We start from the raw sequence: 21,257 nt of genomic DNA, 5'->3' as shown, positions 1-21,257 counted from the left end.
GAGCTGAGGCGCGGCGGGGTGCTGAGGTGAGCGGAGCATGTATTCCCCTTTTTTCCCCCTCTCCTAAAAAAAGGCTCTCCCGGAGCCTCCTCTGAGGTGGGGGGAGATCCCTCTGTAAAATTCCTTCGCGTATCTCGTTCCTCGGCCCTGTAAACCGCCGCCGGGTGGGTGATTTAGAGTTCTTTTCTGCCCTTTCTATATGTATTTAAAATATTCGCCTGCTGTAGGCCCAGCGTCGTCGTTGCCTGCAGCCTTGGGTCGCCTCCTGGGCCGCTGGAAGCTGCCTGCTGTGCATCGCAAGGTACGGAGCACTCAGAAGGCTTTAATTTAAAATTTTAACGTGCTATGTGCGGTTGATTTTTCATCTATTGAAGCTGGAAACCTCCAATATTGTTTAAAGCCCTTTCCTTGCCCCGTTTTGGGCAGTCCTGTTCCTCAAGGACTGTTAAATGTATGTGAAATTAAGGTAAGGCCCCCTCCCCACGCCCAGCCCAGTGTTTGCCCCGATCCAACCTTGGGCCTGATCCCAGCTGGATCCCAGGAATCCTCCTCGGTGGGATAGAGGAGAGCACAAATTCCACCTTGTGCTGGAAAATATGTATATGGAGAAAAATATCCCCCCCAGCTGTCATCCCATCAAGAACATGACCGTGCATGCTTTGATGGTAACTCCTAGCCTTTACACTGACTGAAGGCAGACATAACTTCATGTCTTTGAGGACTGTGGTAGCTTCCTTACTTTCTTTAGATTACATTTCCAGGGATCGATGCAGGCTGGTGGTGCTGTTGATGTAGTTTGGGCTCTGACTCACCTTGAAAGGTCGCAGCTTGCTGTTCTGAGAGGAAAGTGTGACATTGGATTTGTTGTTTTTCAAGTTAGCCCAGCAGCTGATGTCTATCTTTTCAGGTTTTCAGCCTTCTTCCTGGGAAAGGTGATTTTTTAATGAGATTAATATTTGTGTTTACTAGTGTTACTATGTGTTGTAGATGCTTACCTTGCATTGCATATGCATGCAAGGCCAACTCTGAGGTGCTGTAACCTGTAGTGTACACCCAAGATCTTCCACTCCTTACCTGGTTGGCAGTGTGGGCTGCATTAGCACTAATTCCTAACAGGAATTAGCTCAGACAAGGCGCAGGGTTATCCCGTTCTGAACTTGTTTGCCATTTCCAGGAGAGAGGGCTTCATGGCACTTAGAGACAGAGGAACAGGGGATCAAAATCCACTGCATGCCTGACTGCAGGCAACTGAGATAGATTTGGTACAGCGGATCCGTAAGCTATGCTTTTGTGACAACATGGTGGCAGTAAGGCATTAACCAGGATGTGTAATGTGATGATTTCTGGTAAAGACCTTGCTTACAACAGGCTCTCCCAAAGCAAGTGTGTCATTTGCAGCTAATTGAAGATACACTGGGAAACTAGTGTGCTCACTGGTGCTCTCTGTTCTCAGTGATCATGTTAAATTAGAAAGAAAATAGGTTTGCATTGGATGAGTAGCGTGAAATAGGCTAGGTAATTTGTTTCAGTAGCCAGTGCTGCTATGAGTACCGGTGGTGATATGATATTATTGTGACACTTCTATAATGCAGATTTTCTTTGGACTCTGTCAGAAATACAATCTGTTATAAAATATTCACGCAGACAGGTTTCTCAAAACTGTCACTTCACTGCATGTTCTGTTCCTCTCCTCCAACCCTGTAATTCCTCACCCAGCACCACCAATGATAAGACTTGAGAGCACCTCAATCTGGAATGCTGGAAGTTATTTTTTTCCATCTTGTGTACTGCGGAAGCAAACTCCATTAGGTCATGTCCTGAGTAGGAGAGACAGGGCAGTGTTTAATGTCAAATAGTTGTCACTAGTCTGGAAATCCAGAAATCCTGTGTATGTCTCTATTCAAATCTTTAAGGAAAGCAGGTAAGTTTTTTGTTGGTGGTGGTTCGTTTGTTGTGTTTTTTTAAGTATGGCTTGCAGTCTGCCTGCAAAACTAGTCTCTGAATTGGAGAGAAACTGCATTATGCCCTTAGGTGTAGCTATTTCTTAATGTCATGTTAACATGTTAACAGGCTTGTGGGAACCCTGTGCTGCCTGTCTCCAGAAAATAATCCCCATTTATTAAAACAACTCGATGCTCTGTGATTAAGTCACAGTCTGCAGAGGTCCATACTGCACTTGGCACTTACCCTTCCTCTCTGTCTCCCCTTGACCCATTCCTCTCTCTGCTACTGTCAGGTTTGCTGCTGCTGCAGAAATGGGGGAGTACGGAATCGCACCAGGCCAGCGCGTTGCTATCATCTGGGACAGCTCGTCGCCGGTTGAAGCCCTGAAGGATTTGGTGGATAAAATTCAGGCGCTGGTGGGAGCTGATAGTCGTGTCTCTGTGGAAAATGTTAACCAACTGTCTCAGTGTAAGAATGAGCTTAATTTGTCGCTGTTTTGTTTAGACGGAGAGGCTGCTTCTGTTGTGTGAGCTGACATCTTCCCTGGTTTGTAAGTCAGCATTCAGAACAACAATAGCAGCTACTGCTGACGCTTACCACTGTCACTAGGGCAAAGAAAGTGATATACCCTGGTCGTGCCTCCTACGACTAGTGTCTTTAATCAGTTATTGCTGTTGTATGCAAGCATGAGAGATGAGGAGGGGGGTGGAACTGGTGTATTAAGCAAAACTCTGTGTGTAGCTATGTAAAATTGTACCATCTTCTTCTTTCTTTCTTTTCAGCGGCTCACAGGGAGTCCAGTTTTGATGTAATTCTCTCTGGCGTGGTATCAGGCAGTACTGCGCAGCACAGTGCAGAAGTACTGGCAGAAATAGCTCGGATACTTAAGCCAGGGGGCCGTGTCCTCCTGAAAGAACCGGTGGTTACAGAATCAGGTGAGAGAATGCACATCAGCTTTGCTTACATGGCAACATAGCAATTCTTGTGAGGATTAGACTGAAATGGAAAGGATGGGAACCCTGACTGATGTTCAGAGATTTTTTCAGTCTTCTGACACACTAACCTGAATAGCAAGGGTTTTATCCTGTGTTTCAACTGGTAGCTGTCAGAGACGTTTGCAGTCACTCTCCTTCTATAAAAAGTGCTGGATAGGTTTGTTCCCAAACTACATTGAAAAGTTCAGTGGAAGCTGGTCTTCTCCTAGAGTGTAATGTTAAATAGTTGCAGATGTTGTGCTTCTGAAGTGATTTTAAAAACATGACAAATGGCAAGAGAAGCTGTCCCAGAAGCCAGCTGAGAAATATTTACCCAGGAAAGGTAGAAGTGTTTGGACTAAGTTTTAAGAGTAAAGCCTTATGCCATGAGACAGCTGGAGGAGCACACAAGGAGGTGAACTCAAGATTACTTCTCTGTCTTATACTTGACCTGCATTCAAACCTTGCTGGTATAAGGAGCTGGTTCAGGATGGAAGTGGAAAAATAATATGCCACCTGATAAGAACAGAAGCAGCTATGCTGACGGTGTTTCTGTTGGCACAATTTACAGCACTGAAAATGGGCGTGTAAGTGACAGCAGAAATGCCTTCTTCAGCTTGGGAAGATTTGCCAACACTTTGAAGCTGGCAGTGGCTCTGTGGTGCAAGTGGTACCTTGGGGGCAGGGGTGAACACTTCTGGGACAGATCAAAGAACATGCAAATTCTAGAGTAGATGAGGTTTCTTTTTTTCCAGAGTCACATCTGACAGGCTGGACTTTGGTGGACTTGGAATAAAGTGCAAGTGGGACTAGTGAGAGAGGGTCAATGGATCCTGTTCAGCACAATCCTGTGCCCAAGAGAAGAAGCCTGTAATGAGTTTTTGATTAACAGTGATTGTAACAGCTTTTGCCTACGAGAACAAGGCTTTTGAATGTTACGTTTCTGAATGTAATGTTCATTTAGGAGTCCACATTTTGAAAACTTCACCAGTTGTTCACTTTAGTATGTGAAAATATTTTGGGGGGATTTTGTTGTTTGGGTTTTGGGGTGTTTTTTTGTTTCCTTTTTTTGGTGGGTGTAAATTGGGTTGAAGAAGATTTTGGCATCTAAGAACAGATCTGGATTTTTGTGACCCCAGGCTGTTATTTTAATGAACAAGCTGCTTATGCTTGTTCCTGCTGTCAACTGGAAAGGGCTCCATTTTGAAGCAGCGGTTTGGCTTGAGTACTTCCTTCTAAACCTCTTACTCTTCCAGGTTTCTTGGTGACCTCCATTCTTTTTCTTCCCTCTTCCTACTTCCTACTTTCATGTCTTCCAGGAAACAACAGCAGACTCAAGACAGCAGCGAAACTCCCCACAGCTCTGACTCTCTCTGGGTTGGTGGAAGTGAAGGAGGTACGTATGCACTAACTGCTTCCAGAAACTCCCTCATGCAGTTACCTTGAAATGTAGGTGGCGATTCCTGGCAGTTGCTGGGTAACAAAGTGTTTAGCTACCCTGGTTTACTGTAAAAGTGCACAGACACTGCCTACTACAAACTTTAGTTTTCCTTTAGGATTGAAAATCCCAGTTGTCTGCATTCACTGGAATGATGGACTGGGTGCTGAAATAAGGGCTTCTGCACAAGATTAACCTAAAATCTTACATTGCAGCTGCAAAAGGAAGCATTGACCCCGGAGGAGGCCCAGTCAGTCCAAGAGCATTTGGGTTACCAAGGCAATGACCTTCTCATTGTCCAGATAGAAGGCAAGAAGCCCAATTTTGAAGTGGGGTCCTCAAGTCAGCTCAAACTTTCCTTTGCCAAGCAACCTGGTCCTTCAGGTAAGGAGCGGTGCGTGCTAAATGTGTGGATTGCCTGCTTCTCACGTGACGAGCTTCCAGATAGGGAGAATAGGAACAGGGAGACGGCTCTGAGGCAGGGAGTCCTACAGTAAAAAGCTGTGAAGTGGGTCTTTCCAAAGTTGTTGAACTCTGTTGGGAGTAGATGGGGTAAAGGCTGGAGTAACTACTATTTCTTCCTTTGCTTTGGCTCCAGGAAAACCCGCTGTGGACCCAGCCACTGCCAAGCTGTGGACGCTCTCTGCCAATGACATGAACGATGAAGAAATGGTATCTGGTCTTGTTTGTGAGGCGTTCCTGTTGTTCATTCTCTCTCCTCTTCTTTCCCACTCTAAATAGTTTCAGTCATGCTTCTCGGGAAGCTTTACAACTTAAGAGGCAGAAAAGAATCCCCAGGGCAAAATACCTCATCTACTATGTGAAGTCTTGAGAACCCAGAGGTGTGGTGGGAGTGGAGAGGAGACATGGATAAGAGTTCACAGCTGCAGTGGTTTAATGCTGGTGCTACAGATAGCACCATTTGTTCAAACATAACACAGCAATGTCATTCCCTACTGACAAATCAATTTGCTACATGTTATCTTCCGTGGTATGTTTTCAGGATCTTTTGGACTCTGATGAGCTGTTGGATTCAGAGGATTTGAAAAAGCCAGATCCATCATCCCTCAGAGCTCCGTCCTGCAAAGAAATGGGCAAAAAGAAAGCCTGCAAGAACTGGTCAGTGCTGGGATTAGTGTATCAGTGATCCTTTTGACTGTAACATTAAACCCTTAGAGTTGGATGGGTTTTAAAAAGATTGTAGACCCTTTGCTGTTCTTCAGAGCATAATTCTCTTGGTTCACAGCCTTTCTTAACTATTTAAATGTAAAGGCAAATAAAATGAGAATTGACTAGCCACACCAAAACTGCTACAAATAACCGCACTGATATGGTCAATAGTCTTGAAGGTTGAGAGTTTGCGCAGCCTTGGCTAAACCCCTGGTTTCTCAGATTTCAAGGAGAAATAGCATAACAAGTAACAAGTGCCATAGAATCTTTCCCTGCTCAGTTTAAACTTGAGGAATGTGTTTCAACACTTGTTATACAAACCATGGTGTTGAAGAGGAAAGCGAAGAGCATGAGAGTCCTGGAGTCAGCTGTGTGGTGTGACAGAGTGAGGGCTATTGCGTGTGAGTAGGGCTGGAACAAGTGTTGGTGACTCACAACCTTTAAGCAGAAAGATGCAGGTGACTTCTTTATTTTTCTACAGCACATGTGGCCTGGCTGAAGAGCTGGAACAGGAGGAGAAGAGCTCACAGCCCAAATCTGCCTGTGGAAATGTAAATAGTCATTTTTGTTTCTATACTGTGGTTTGCAGTACATGATTTGTGTCGAGAACTGTGTTCTCTAGTGACGGCTCCCTAAGCTGACTTACTGCTTCCAAACGCTGCTTCTGCAGAGCTTCAGCCTGTTGCCCTGTGCCCACATGCTCCGTACCAGTGTGTGCTGTCTGTTCCAGCGCAAGTGCCACCCTTGTAGGAGTCAGAGTGAACAGTGAACCTCTTGCCTCCCTGCTCACGTGCTAACGGGTGATCTGCTCGGGAAAGATCATCTTATGGGAGCATAAGGGGACAAGGTGGTAGTTAGGGGGCTGCCCAAGCCCAGCTTGCAGCCATGCCCAGGTGCACCGGCTTGGGTAGAAACTCACTTCTTCCATGTGAGCAGAGTGCCCTGCACCGCTCTGCTAACCGCGCTAACCAGACGTGTGCTGAGAGGTGGGTGGAAGGGAAGCGGTTTCTGTGCTGATAATGCTGAGGAGCGTGTCATCTCTTTAAGTTGGAAAAACTGTATCACAGGGGGAGAGAACTGAAAGTTGCCCCTGATTACAGAAGGTGCTTTTCTTCCTCTTGCCAGTGCTACCTGGGGGATGCGTTCCGCTGTGCCAGCTGCCCTTACCTGGGGATGCCTGCCTTCAAGCCTGGGGAGAAGATTCTCCTGAAAGAGAACCAGCTGCATGATGCCTAACAAAGATGCCTCTGGATGTCCTGAGAAGGACTCCTGCTTTTCCATCAGTCTGAGGTTCTTCCTGCAGTCCTCCTCATCCTCTCAAACTCATTCTCTCCAGCCAAGACTCTTTGTGGGGAGGGACATTGTGGGCACTGACACTGCTGTGAGCTCATCGCTTGTAATCAACCTTGGGCTACCTGATAATCTTTGGTGACAAGTGATCTCGTGTGTATTAGACTTCATGTTATGCCTTGTTTTAGCTGGCTTGACTCGATACTGGGATGCTAGACTCGATACTGGGACGCTGGCCGTCACCAGCAGAGGGAAGTAGAATCAAGTGTCAGGTGGATCTCATGTGCTTGTGGCAGGATGGGTGCTTCCCTGTTACCCCTGTTGTACAGCTCTAATTTGCCCCGATTTTCCCTGATGAATCAGCAGCTCTGGCTCAGCTTTCAAGGTGACACTGGGCTCCTGCTCTTTTTGAAATTTGAACCTGCAGTTCCTTACCACGTGAAGGTGGCTCAGCAGCTCCTGTTGCAAGTCAGGAGCAGTGAGTACGCTTAGCAGTATGTACTCTTAGATGTGTACGTGCGCTCCTTGGTGAGGTCTGACAGGCATGATGAATTTCCAAGTGCTTTTGGGAGCCAACCCATGATATCCACTCCCCCCACCTCTTTCCATCAAAATGGCAAAGATTCAGTCCCGCTGAGAAAGCTCCTGCCCTTAAGGCAGGGAGCAGATTAAACAAGGTCTGTCCTGTCGTCCCACACCTTTCTGTCCAACACGAACTGATAACACAAGGGCAATCTGAGACTGTCACCTCTCTTGGTGGTTACCAAGTGAGTTACCTGCAGTGTCCAATAAGAACATAGCAATAACTTAATTTCTAGATGATCTGTGGTCACCATCTGCTCCTGCTCTGCGAGACACTGACCACTCTTTATTATTTATTTGCGTAATTACTGCTAGTGAAGCATCTGGACAGATGCAGGATGAGGGAGGTGTTCACATTCTGTGCCAGGCTTCTCACCCAGGGAGGGAGAGGAGGAGAACCCAAAGGCAGTGTCTCAGTGGGGATTGCTTTGTTTGGAGCTCTTGCTCTGCAGGATGCAACTGCTTATTGTGCTACTGGAGTTACACACCAAACTCGCGGAGGGAGTTGGGATAAAAGGCTGTTCTGTTCTTGAAATAAAAGTGACCAATAGTAAAGCGAAGTTTTTAAGACTGGTATTAGTGGCGTTCTAAGCACATCTCCCTTTTTACTCAGCCTCTCAGTGATTTAAATGTTGGGTTGCATCTTGGAGTTCTCCATAAATTGTTCCACTGAAAACATGACTGGAATACATGATGCCCACTGGAAAGAACAGCATCAAGCTGCCTAGATAAACTTTTTTATCTGGTCTAGATTTCAGAAAGAGGCTTTCTCCTCATTGTGTAAGGAGAAGGTGGCTTGCAGGGAGCAAAGGACGGGAGTCCTCGGGGTGTGCGAAGCACCCTGCATGGATCCAGGGGCAGGCGCTGCAGTGTGAGCTGTGTAGTACTCAGTACTTACCTGGGAGCTGGAGGGGAACATGAGGGACTGGCGGCAGCGGAGACCTCCTGAGAGCTTGTATGCAGAGGGGCAGCTGCCCTCCAGCAAGAGTACGGCTTTTCCAGACCATGTCCTCACCTGAGTCCCTGCTCTGTCATCAGTGAAAACAACTCCCAAGGAGATGCAAATCTTGTGATGAGCCTCCTGTCCAGCAAACTTGTTAGCACTCCCATCTTGTGAGCTAAGGAAACGGGTAAACGCCTCTGCACACCCATGACCTGGGGTTTTACTGCCTTTTTTCAGCCCCACTGGTGGCGGAAGATCAAATCTCATGTAAAAGGTCCCTGATAAAGGCAATCCTTAACCTGAACTCTGCTTTCCTTTCAGGAGTAAATAAGATAAGAGAGGGAGGAGGCAGCAGCAGAAGCTTTTCTTTTACAGTGATCCGCTCAACTGGAATTTAAACAAGCTGGAAGCACTTTCAGATACTGCTGAGTTCAGATAATGATGGTTAAGGCCGTATAATCTCGTTCTCTTTAAACAGTGTTACTCTTGCTGTGGGAGAGGCCTTCAAAGGGTGCCAGTTTGGCAGTGGAGCACCAGCGGGGTGGTGATATGCTCCTACCAGGCTGAGTTTGGGGAGTATTTATCCCTTAAGCCCTCTTCCTTTTTCTGCTGCAGCCTCCAGCCACTCTGCCTGCCCTCCCCGCCTCCTTCCATCCCTAGTCCTTATGTCTGGCCGCCCCCCCTGCACTGGGAGTCGGCCCTTGTCCCTGGGGGGTGAGCCGGCTGAGGCTGTGCCTGGAACAGAATAGACTCTCAGTTGGAAGGGACCTACAACAATCATCTGGTCCAACTGTCTGACCAATTCAGGGCTGACCAAGATAAAGCACGTTGCTAAGGGAATTGTCCAGGTGACTCTTAAACGCTGCTGGGCTTGGGGCATCGACCACCTTCTAGGAAGCCTATTCCAGTGGTTGGCCACCCTCTAGGTAAAGAAATGCTTCCACGTGTCCAGTCTGAACCTCTCCTGGCACAGCTTTGAACCATTCCCATGTGTCCTATCACTGGATCCCTTGGGGAAGAGCTCGGCACCTCCCTCCCTGGCAGCTGGGATGGTGGGAAGGGGGCTAAAAGGGCAAACTGTAGGAGGATTAACTGAACTTGGCAGACACGGCTCAGGTCCTGATGTGCTGTTGAGCCAGCTCTGCAACCACAATTCCACGGGAGTCTTCAGCAGACACTTTAAACGTGCCCTGCAGCAGAGTTATGGCGCTGTAACTTCATTTTCAGTGAAGCTTATCTGATTTTTCTCCTGTAGCTGACCTGTTCCCGTGTTCCTCTGAACTCCTTGCTCCAGACAGGTGAAGCTACCCTGCCTCCAAGTGACCCAGGCTGGACACACAGCACCAGGTACGGCCCATGGGGAGTGCAGGACTGATGGGCAAGCTCGCATCTCAAACTGAGAGCAGAAAGAACTAAAAATCCCACTGCTCTGTGGGACGGAACGAGCTGTGCAGCTGCACGCACACTGCACTGGGGCCTCTGAGCGCCTGCTGCCTTAGGCCAGACCCCTGAGACCTTACTGGATCTGGCCATTGACTGTTCTTCCATTGTTCCAGTTGTGGACTTGCTTCTTTGCCTCCTCCTATTTCTTTTTGGAGGGACCGCATCCTCCATCACCCTCTGAAAGCATCCCCTCTGCACCACTGCCTCGGGGACTGTTTTACAGCACTGCAGGCAGACGGGGCATGCAAGGGCTGGCCACTGCAAAGACAAGCAACTGCTCATCCCATTCTTGGTGGCCATAAGTCCCATCCCTCTTCCCTGCTGTTCTTCCTCCAAGCCAGGGGCCGGGGCAGCCTGGGGGATCCCACCTGCATTGGGATGGGGTTTGGGGCTTTGACATCTAGACAAGAGGGGCCAAGGGTGCGGGATTTGGTCCAGGACTGCCACCATAGGAATCCCCTCACCTCACCTCTTCCTATTTCCACTTGTGCAGCATAAAAAAGATGGATGTGTTGGGTTTTTTTTCCAGCTGCAGAAGCACAGAAAGCTGTGCAATGTGATGAAGGGCCTGAGTGCAACTGGGTTGTAAGCAGGAGTTACAGGGCAGCGGGAGAGGCCCTGGTGCAGGGGAAATGGATGTGCGTCTCCCAGCCAGTTTGCTCCAGACAGGCTGTTTCCTATCTCCAGCCCTGTCCAAGGGGGTTTTTAGCAGCTTTTCTGCTCCACTGCCTCCCTCCAGCGGCTGCGCCTGCTCAGCATCACCTGGTCCTCGTCCCCCCAGCTCTGTGGACCCCAGCACACAGCAAAGCCCAGTGCCATCAGCTTCTCCTCCCAGCACCGCTGGCACCAGTCCTGGTCAGCGCTGTCTTGGGGACATAGAAGTAGTCTAATTTACAAAAATCGGGGATTAAAATAATCAGGGAGTCTCCTCCAGCCCTCCACAGCAATTAAACTGAAACAGAGTGAATTGCCTCAGTTTTCCAGGGGGCTGTGAGCTCCAGCACTGTGTGCCATGGGCCTGGCGAAGCACTGCATCACAGAGATGAGTGTCCGTTCCTCTTATTCGTCTTGACGGATGAGATCAGCAGCATTCCTCACCCTTCTCCTCCTGCCTGCCTCTCTCACCATCCTTTGAATGTCCCCTTTTACCCTGGAGCCTGTTCAGGGGATGCTTTATGGATCTATTCATGGAGAAACACCCCAGTGCATCTACCCCTGCCTCCGCACTCGCACCCCGGCATTGGAGGAGGAGCCGCTGCCTGAGCAGTCACACACCATTCGTGGTGGTGGGCACACACACTTACTTCTGGGTGTGCTTCCTCCTTCTTCAGGCTTGACCCTCAGTTTCCTGCAGCAGAGTCTCAGCTGTCAGATTTTATAAAATAATTAATTTAATTGAAAGGTACAACAGCAAGCACAGCCTGGGCTGGGTGCCTCCAAAGAGGGGGACCCCATGGCAATTACACCCTTGTGATCTATACACCTGCCCCTCGTGTGCCCTTCACGTGCTGCCCGTGCGTCTTTTAGTCCAAAGGTGATTTATGGTTTGGGGTCCTCTGACATCTAATTGGATTCTTTTTCTGTGTCCAGGCAGACAGGTTCCTATCCTGTTGATTTGCAGTTTCAGACGAGGGTTGGAGCCTCCTTATCTTCTGGTTCACACTGCTTGTGCACCTGCACTCGCTGGCAGAACGTGTGGTATCAAAACACTTGCCCATAACTAAAAGACTAAACACAGCACTGTACCTGTTACTAAGAATAATAACTCTCTCATGGCCTAGAGGCTTCAGCAAATGTAGCTACTCATAAATCACACCATACAGCATAAATCACACCCTATTATAACCCTAAGTAATTTATTCTAATTAAAACTTACTTATTTACACTAAACAACGAATATCCCTCAACACTGAGATGTCCCCTTGCATGGCTTCGACTTGGGGAGGCACGAAGAGCCGTGGAGCTCGGCACCGCTCCGCATGCACACCCGCTTTCCTCCCCTTGAATTCCAGCCGCTGCTTTTCCTCCTGCCGGGAAAAGTGTGGCCACGTCGGTGGCTTTCAGAGGCCCATTGGTGCAAAGACCAGCAAGCTTTTCACTGCACGCTTGGGACTTGCTTTACAGGCACTACTTTGTTCTTAAATAAACGTGACACCTGCTTGTAACCTTCCTTGCTGGAGAAGTTGGGTCTCCTGGATGAGAAGGAGATGCTCTGCAAGGCAGGCAGGGACGTGTGCCCTCTGCAGAGCAGGACCTCGTGCCTGGCCCAGACATCTCTGAGAGCTTCAGAGGTGTTAAAGCCCAATGAACATGCCAGCAGAAATACGATTAATCACCCAACAAATTAACTGCTCTTTTTCCCCCAGCAAAGTGAGGTTGGTGCCTTCCTCAGCCTAAGCCATTTTCCTCCCTCTGCGCTTTCCCCTTCTGACTCTTCTGGTCTCTCCTCTCCTTCTCTTTCTCCACTCCACTTCCTTCCACCTCTCTCTTTTTGCTCTTCTTTCCCCAATTCTCTGCTGTTTTCTCTCTTCTCTTTGCTGGCCTCTCTCCTTCTCTTTTTCACGCCATCCAACTATACTACAGTCCTCCTCGCCTGCCGCCCTCACCCATTCCCATCCTTTCCCATTCCTCCTCTTCTGTTCCTTGGCTGATTTTTTTTTTTTTCCCTTTGCTCTTTTGGGGTTTTGCCACTGTTCTTTCCCACGTGGATTTCTGCTGCTCTTCCATCGTGCAGGGAGCACGGTGGAGGCCAAGCCTCTCCTGTGAGCTCCGGCACAGCTGCAGCTTTGCTCGAGACGTTCGGCTGAGGACCACACAGGAACCAGGCTGGTGGTGACTGCAGCACTGAGGAGTTGTCCACCAGTGCCCAAAAGCACCATGGCATTGGGTGTGAAGCTTAGGGATCACATCTGGCAGAATCTCCCGAGGAGCTGCAGAGACCTCCTGGCTGCACTCCCTGCTACCCCTCTTCAGCAGTTGAGTGGCTCCTCCGCGCTCTCCCCAGGTGCCCACTGCTGTGATTCTGCCCTAAAAAAAAAACCAAACAAACAAAAAAAAAAACCCCCCCCAAAAAACCCAAACCAAACCAAACTGGGAGAAGCAGCATTTTTACTTCTATTGCTCCACCTGACTCAAGCTTCCTCTGTGCAGTGAGCAGTGCTTGCGGGGCAGCAAGGACACCCTCTGTGCTCCTGGCATGGAAACCCATCATGGACATCTAGCCCACCTGCCTTGAGCACACATGGGCGACAATGGGGACCTCTGTCTGTACGGAGGTAGCACGTACATGTTTGGGGCAAAGAGGGCATTGGTTTTATTATCGCTTTATATCGTTGTGTTGGTTACTGCTTCCTTAACCACTTGTGATAGCATCTTTCTGAGAACTGAAATTCGGAGGCTCAGCTCTGGCTGTACCACTTCACCCTTTTAAAAATAGCTGATGGACAAAGATGCTGTCTCCACCCTTCCTGCCTGCGCTTGCAAAAGCCACCGAGATCTTGAGAGATTGTCTCAGCTAGTTCCTTAAGCAGTCCTGGCTGCATTTCTTCACCTCCTGCTCACTGGTGTAACCGCTCCAAGGCTGTTTCACGGCTTCTTTTCTGGTTCCTTGTTAAAAACGTTATCCCACATCTGATCCCCGCTAACCTGGGCCATAAGGCAGGATGCAAAAGCAGCGCTACAAACGTCCCAGCTTTCTCCACCTCATTGGTTAGCTACTCTTTCTTGGTGAAGCAATGGGCCAAACTTTTCCTTCCTCATCTTTATAAGGCAGTTAAGCAAACACAGAGGCTTTCACAGCCCTTGTTACTCTTAACTCAAATTGTACCTTAGCTTTCCGATTTTGCATCTGAAATTTAGTGATTGTGTTCTTCTGCTTATATCCTTTGTATTTTTCCTTTCCTTGTGGCCTTCTTTTTTGGCCAGTGGGATGCTGAAGAGCTTCTCTGCAGCTGTATTTGCCTCTACTGAAGCTTCCCCTCCTGCCTCTGTAAAGGATAACTGGTTTTAATACAAGTCTCAGGTATCCCACTCAGCTCCTGTTGGAGTCTTGAGCAGTCCCTCTTAGTTGAAGTCAGCTTTTTTTAAACCCTTTTTCTCCTTAAAATAACAACATTGATCATTTCATGCTTTAAGAGCATGAGAAGGGCTGTGCCCAAGGGCCACCCAGCCTGGCTAAATAGAATCATAGAATCATTTAAGTTGGAAAAGACCCTTAAGATCATCCAGTCCAACCGTTAAACCAGCACTGCCAAGTCCACCACTAAACCACGTCCCTCAGCACCACGTCTGCCCATCTGTTAAATCCATCCAGGGATGGCGACTCCACCGCTGCCCTGGGCAGTCTTTGCCAGTGCTCGACAACCCCTTCCGTGAAGAAATTTCTCCTAATATCCAATTAGGTGCAAAGGTTTTGCACCTTTGCTGGTGCAACTTGGGGCCATTTCCCCTTGTCTCATCGCCTGTTCCTTAGGAGCAGAGCCCGACCCCCCCTCGCTGCACCCTCCTTTCAGGGAGCTGTAGAGAGCGAGAAGGTCTCCCCTCAGCCTCCTCTTCTCCAGGCTGAACACCCCCAGGTCCCTCAGCCGCTCCTCACCAGACGTGTGCTCCAGACCCCTCACCAGCTCCGTTGCCCTTCTCTGGACAGACTCCAGCACCTCAGTGTCTTTTTTTGCCATGGGGGCTCAAGACTGAACACAGTACTTGAGGCGGGGCGTCACCAGGGCCGAGCACAGGGGGGAGCTCACTGCCCCAGTCCTGCTGGCCACACTATTGCTGATACAGTCCAGGATGCTGTTGGCCTTCTTGGCCACCTGGGCACACTGCTGGCTCATATCCAGCTGTCTGTCAACCCAAAGGTGGCCAGCAGACCCCCTGCTGATCCCTTCTGCCCCCTGGCTGCCCCAGTGCCACATCAGGAGGCAGCAGGATGGCTGCCCTTGTGTCCCACCCAAGCACAAGTGATGATTCTCCTTGCCAGGAGGATGGGGTGGGAGCCAAGGCTTAGCAGTGTCTGCTCTAAGCCAAAACCATGGACCTCCAGGTAGGTAGGTTGGAAACAGCCCCCAGGGTGAGATGGGCAGTGAGACGTTCTGGAGACCTTCTTGCTTCCTTTCTGTGGCCAGAAGGGGACCTGGCACATCTTCTTTTAACTGCAGTTCCTCCTCCAGGAGCTGCTGCTGAGGTTTTGGCTGCATTTCATCCCTCCCCATTTAACTTTGGCCTTCCCTCTCCAAGCTGGGGCACCCCTAGGAATCCTCGTCCACCTGCTCCTCCTCCTCCACGGTTGCTGGTTCCCAGGAGGAGGCTGGCAAGGAAGTCCTGCAGTTTGGTGGAGCCTGGTTCTACTCTGTATCCCTGGGCAGCATCCCCCAGCAACCCTGATGCCTCTGTGAGCCTCCCTGGTTTAACACTTTGACCTTCACATCCCACCCCCTTTTCCACTGGTTACTCCCCACAAATGTTGGTGGTTTTTTTTCCCCAATTTTTCCCTTTCTGTAGCCCATGCCTGTGTCTTCGTGGCTGTGCATGACCTGAGCTCTGCCCCCGGGACACTAGGAGCTCCACCACCACCGCTTTGGGAATGTCTCCTTTGGGTTACTGCTTTGAAACTGAACTGAGTGGGGAACTCAGAAAACACCGAGGGGGAAAACATCACCTTTTATTTTCCTTTTTTTCCCCCCCTCCAAATTACAGGAAAACTCTACATGCACAAGGACACCTGTCCACTCCCGGTATGAAGCAGATCCACATAGATCACTGGAGCAGCACACACGTTGCACCTCTGCAAAGCAAATGATGCCATTCCATCCTTGCTCCTTGTGTTTTGAGCAAGTGAATCAGAGAAAGGTCAACCCATGTCACAGCAGGTGCCTGCTCTGGAGAAAATCCAGACAATTGCTCCAGGACTTTTCCAGTGTCGAGAGGAACTTCTCATGGCCACCCCACTCAGCATGTCCAGCATCAAGGGGACACCAAGTGCTTCCTGGACCATGGTTGACATGCAGTGCATGGTAATATCACTGAAACATGGTACAAGTTGCTAGAAGAGCCCGTCGGTGACCAGAGACCACGGAAGGAGTTGCCAAGGCTTGCTATGCTTGGGGCTGCGGGAAGGCAAGGGGAAAAAATGGCTGGAAGAGCCCTGTTCTCACCACAGGAGATGGCTTCTTCCAGGGGAATAGAAAGCACAGTGGTGCAGCCATTTGGGGGTAAATAGGTGGCTTTAGTCGCCAACATTGCACTTCTGTACAAGTTAACGCCTAGTTTTCGGGAATGATGACCCCGACAGGCGTACAACAAGCTGCTCGTCCCTCCCTTCTTCATTTGCCTTCCCCTCTGGGGGAGACATCTACCCCTGCCTTGGCAGCACAGGCATCCCCACCACTCTGCTTTTGTGGCGGTGGTTTGATATCGGTGTAAATGACGTTGGAGGAGGTGGGTTTTGTCTTCTTCTTTTCAAACTTCAGGTTGGCATAGGTCAGGTCCTCGGTCCCCGTCACCGGGGCTGCCTGCAAGGGAGAGAGCAATGAGTAGAGCCCTGGTGATCCCTTCTGCATCTCCCCTGCTAATTTTTTTTTCCACTGGCACAACTATTTGCACTGCCCAAGCATTAGCCAGCTTGCTCAAAGGTGCCATCTATTCAGAAGCTCATAAGCCCCTATTTAGTAGGAATTAATAAGTGTTTAGGACCACATTTTCAGAAAGCAAAGCTGATTTTACTCTGAAATCCTTTAAACGGGTATTCAACAGCCAGTGGGGTTTTTTTTTACAGAGAGAAGGAAATGATATGTGTGAAGCCGTCTCTGGCTTACCATGCTGAGCTGATTCCCCTCTGCCACTGACATTCCTGAAAAAGGAAATGTTTAAACAGTAGTTAAAATCATAAGAACAATCATTATTTTAAATGAAGAAAACATCTGCATTGGTCCTGCTTTTGTTGCAGGAGAGGATGAGGCTCTGTGGCTGGCTGACTCTGAGGATGGCCAAGGGGCAGAAGGGGTTGGCAAGGATTTAAAAGCCCTTGGAGGGGCTGGAGAAGAGCTCTGAGCTGGAAACTTCCTGGAAATGTGGTGATGTGCAAGACCTGTTTCACTTGTGCTATGGCTTCTGCCATAACTGGGCTCTCACCAGCAAGTGGCCAGAGGGAAGGGAGGGGGTGAACCTTCTCCCCACCCTGGGACAGCTTGTCCAGGAGCACAGATTCACGCAGGGAACACCAAGTGAGCAGAAGCAGTAGGATATTGCAGATGGACATCTCTGAACCCTGGGCTTGTCCAGATCAACAGGTGAGGAGGAGATGCCAACCAGCTCCCACAGGAGACAGAGGCTCGGTGCAGGCTCAGCCTTACCTCTCCTGTTCCTTCTGCGCTGCCACAGCAGAAGACCAATTATCGGCATGTAAAGAAGTGTCCCAGCTGCTAAGCCAATGAAGATGCACAGGGGAAAGCTGGGTCCTGCACAGACAACCATCACAGAGGCACTCGTGAGCCACCATCCCACTGTGCAGGGATGCATGCTGCCATTGTCCCTGGCAATTGTCCCTCCATCTTTCAGGAGGGGCAGTTCTTTTCCAAGCTTGGGCTTCCAGACCCCAAATCACCCACAGCCCCCACAGCCCTGGAGTGATGACAAGATCCTGCAGGGAAAGGTCTCCAAAACCTAATCCAAACTCAGCCAGGAGGGTGGTTGGAGCACCAGAGTGCCTTCCCAGCGTCACAGCCTCTACCAGTGCCTACCCCAGTTTGCCAGCAGCTCCCACCTACTCACAGGAAACCATCAGGATGTGTTTTCCCCCTTGCTACTCCTCTTTCTCCCTGAGGACCTCTCCTGCTCCCCACCCTTGCAGCCATGCAGCTGTGGGGACTCACCTGTCTGGGTATCCTTGTTTGTGACATTGAACTGAGGTGCCCCAGGGCCACAGCCTGGAAGACAGAAACACAAGTGAGAGACTGCCCAGAGGCAAAGGACACCCTGCTCCCCACCCTGCTTTGGGGCAAGGACCTGGACCCCACAGCCCTGGCTGTCCTGCTCTTGCCACCACAGCTCCAGCCACCTCAGCTGGTGTGCCACAGCTGGAGTATGTGGCAGGCCCTATTTCAAGGACCCGATGGCCAAGCAGTTCCATGGTGGGATGCATCTGCCAAAAGAGCCATGCTGGGTCAGCCCCTCCAGTGCCCGGGATGCTTTGGCGGGAAACAGATCACAGGGGTACTGCAAAGAACATTTGACATAGCATCCTTCTCTGCCCGCTCATCACCCCCATGAGAATGGAAGCGGTGCCACTTACTGTGAACTGTCCCTTGCATGCCATTTCCAGTGGCTGTCAAATTTGATCTTGTGATGCACGCTCCACACTCACAGTTTCCTGGCCCGGCTGTACATGTGGAGGGACTGACGAGATTGATACAGTTTTTTCTCAGAGCCATGATGTTGGCTTGAATCCACACCTCCAGACCTGCAGGTTTGAACCACTTCACTGTGGAATTCTCCATCGAAAACCTGAACCTGCACTCCCTGGTGATGTCTGACTCTTCTGGCTGTCTGGCTGGCACCGGAGGAAACAAAATTATAAGTGATAAGTGATATATAAGTCATATCTATGATATTGCATGAGTCATATCCCTGGCACGTGTCACTCATGAAAGACATGGTGAAGTAACTGTCCTCTCCTCCAGCAGCTGCTGCTCTTTTCCAAATCCGGCTGCTGAACGTTCCTCAGCATTGAACACTGAAATATTGCACGTTGGTTAGTGCCATCCAACACTGTGCAGCACACAAGCATTGCTGTCTCAGAAAGGATTGAAAACTGCAGAGAATCAAGGGGAAGACATCTCCTCCTCCTGCAAAGGCAGAAGGGTCTTCTGGCACCCAAGTAGGACATGCCACCGAGGCCACAGGCTCAGGCTCCATCATTTATTTCATGGAGCGTGAGGTGGGACAGGGGGACGAGCTGTGGGGAAATGGTCAGCCCTGGAGAAGCAAAGAAAACGTAGTAGGACGACTCGCCACCCCCCACCCCCCCACCCCTCATCTTCACCCCATCCTGAATATTCACTCTGCAGTACTTCAGAATCGCTCCTGAACCTCTGAGCTGAAGTCATTTCACACCTTCTCAGCAGGGTCCTCCCTCTCTGCCTTCTCCTCCCCATTCCTCAGTCCTTTCTCTCTGCTCCCATGGGTGTTGGTGGGCTTGTGTCTCTTACCATCCTTCTTCTGTCTGCAATGTCCGTTCTCACAAGTGTTCATTATGTTCTCCATGCAGCATGTGCATGCTCCTGTATGTGTTTTTTTCACACCGGTGATGACGAGCCAGACAGAACTGTTTCGCATCCCCACATCACTTTTCTGCTTTTCTCCATTGTTTTGTGTGGTCAAACAGTTCACGTCCCAAGAGGTGCCATTCTGGAGCAGGTACTGCAAGCTGAGATCTAACCTTAGTGATCCATTGGTCATGTTCAAAATCTCCTCAGTGAGTCCTGTGGAAAAAAAACCAAACAAACAACATCCAACCATGGAAGGTTGGGTTTGTGTTAAGGAATACCTGCATCCTCCACGTAAAGCTGACTCCCTTTGGAGTCGTCAGGGTTATAAGCATCTCTGTTTCCTTCCTCCCACCGCAACTGTTTTCTCTCCCTGCTGCTGAAGGTGATGCTGGTTCAAAGCCCTGGCGCCTGAAAATGGGTCCCGGTGGGCAGAGCCTGCAGGCAATCGCAGGAGGGGACCCCTCTGCAAGGCACACGGCAAAGTGCTGGTGCAGAAGGGGGAGTTAAATGCTGCAAGAGGAGAGGAAAAAGCAGCAGCAGCAGCCATGTCCCAAACCTCCCGCAGGTGTATGCAAAGAAGGAAGAGTTCAGAGCAGAGGCAAGGGGAGACTCACCAGCAGACAACCAGGCGAAGAGCAGCAGGGGCAGAAAGCTGATGGCCAGGTGGACCTCCATGCCGTCTTCCCTGCAGCCCTGCAGCGACAACGCTGGGTGCCCGGTGGGATGGGCTGGCAGGTTCCCGTCTCTCCCCGGAGTGCGGGGCAAGCTGCAGCCCTGCTGAGAGCTCACCTCCTCGTCACTCGGCCAGGCAGTTCCTTCTGCGCTCGCAGGCTTCCCCTCTCTTCCTCTTCTCTTGCTTCAGCCTGATTTTTATCTCCTCTCTTCGCTGTTTGATTGCTCCTTCGGTTTCACCCTGGCCACGTGCCCTCGGGCTTGAGACAGACCCAAATAATGCAGCCAGGCTCCACTGATGGCCATTTCCCCATATTTTAGGTCACAGCCCAGTAGCTCCCCATCACTGGCATGGGGAAAGGGCTTCTCCAGTTTCCTACAGTGCTCCCTTCCTATGGCACCCGTGTCCTTTTTGTTTTACACCAGGGAACAGACTCCTTAGAGAAAGCAATGCTGCTGTCACAGTGGGGTGATGGAGTGATGCCCGCCCCGTCCAGCATGCTAGCTGAGCTCAGGTGGGGATCCACACACCCTGCAGGTGGGGATCCACACACCCTGCCAGCCCCCAAACACCGAGGGCCACTGAGGTTTGACAAGGCGATGGTCTTGGTCAGAGCTTGGTCCCTTCTCCAAAGGCAGCGCCCCCATAACCCCATATTAGATGACCCCGCCTCAGCACCCACCTCCTCCCGTTTTCTCTGTCCCTTTCCTCCTATATCTGTTTTCTCCCCATTTCCCAAGATGATGGAGCCCAAACTGAGCACATGGGGTGGGGGCCCACCACCACAGCCCAGGGAGCAGTATCCCAGTGGGACCATTTTCTATCACCAGTGAGCGTGGTCCCAACACCACCTTCACTACAGCACAGCAGTGCCTGTCCCACAGGGATGCTCCCAGCTTGAAGACCAAAGGAGGGCTGCAGAAAGCCAGCGATTCTAAGAATTTGGGAATGCTGATGCGCCCCCGGGCTTATCCTGTACCTCTCCACGTGGTGGCTGTGCTCCCAAAGCCCCATGGGCATCACTGCCAGGGAGAGGGCAGAGTCCTAGACACTTGGCTTTGGCTGCACCCCAGGTCTTCCTTGGACCCCCACGCCGGGCATGCACAGCCCAGCCACGTGCATCTCCTGGGGGAAAGGGTGTTCACTGGAGCTCTTCCAAACCAGCCATTGGAACCTGCACAGCTGAGGTCTTATCAGGGAACCACCCCATATGGGGAAACAGCAACAACAGCAGGATATTTGCTGACAAGAGGGTCGTAAAATGAAAGTCTTGTGGTACAAGATCCACAAGAACGACAAGTGAGAGGCTCTGTGTCTCTCTTACTCTCCCCTCTGGACTTCTTCATGTGTTCCCATGTTGTTTCTGATGATCAGTTCCTCTCTGCGCTCAAGTCTCCTCTCCTCTTGCCTCATGACTGCACAATGACGCATACCTGTTGCTTCCTTCCTTTTAGTTTCTATTCTAGTTCTCACGTTCACTAGCACCAATGAAGCTGATCAGATGCAAGGTGAACTCCTTCACACACTCCTCCAATCT

At 50.2% G+C, this 21,257-nt stretch overlaps 2 protein-coding genes across 2 annotated transcripts in view; one reads left to right on the top strand and one right to left on the bottom strand.

Annotated features, from left to right (window-relative positions):
* COQ9 (coenzyme Q9) overlaps positions 1–1,002 on the bottom strand; it is a 9,647-nt gene extending 8,645 nt beyond the window's left edge. The window contains exon 1 of the mRNA XM_009894494.1: positions 996–1,002. Within this exon, the coding sequence (XP_009892796.1) occupies positions 996–1,002 (7 nt within the window). The remainder of the gene's footprint in view (positions 1–995) is intronic.
* A 1,229-nt stretch (positions 1,003–2,231) lies between these two features.
* CIAPIN1 (cytokine induced apoptosis inhibitor 1) lies at positions 2,232–6,850 on the top strand. The gene is made up of 8 exons (XM_009894467.1): positions 2,232–2,412; positions 2,727–2,879; positions 4,238–4,314; positions 4,572–4,740; positions 4,955–5,028; positions 5,360–5,475; positions 6,008–6,077; positions 6,652–6,850. The coding sequence occupies exons 1-8, from the start codon at positions 2,256–2,258 to the stop codon at positions 6,760–6,762; spliced, it is 927 nt and encodes a 308-aa protein (XP_009892769.1). The 5' UTR covers positions 2,232–2,255; the 3' UTR covers positions 6,763–6,850.
* The last annotated feature ends 14,407 nt before the right edge of the window (positions 6,851–21,257 follow it).

This window comes from Charadrius vociferus, unplaced genomic scaffold, assembly GCF_000708025.1.
Source record: "Charadrius vociferus isolate BGI_N301 unplaced genomic scaffold, ASM70802v2 scaffold621, whole genome shotgun sequence".
Taxonomy (NCBI): domain Eukaryota; kingdom Metazoa; phylum Chordata; class Aves; order Charadriiformes; family Charadriidae; genus Charadrius; species Charadrius vociferus.
Note: the sequence above shows the minus strand (reverse complement) of the source record. Positions and strands in the feature narration are given on the sequence as shown.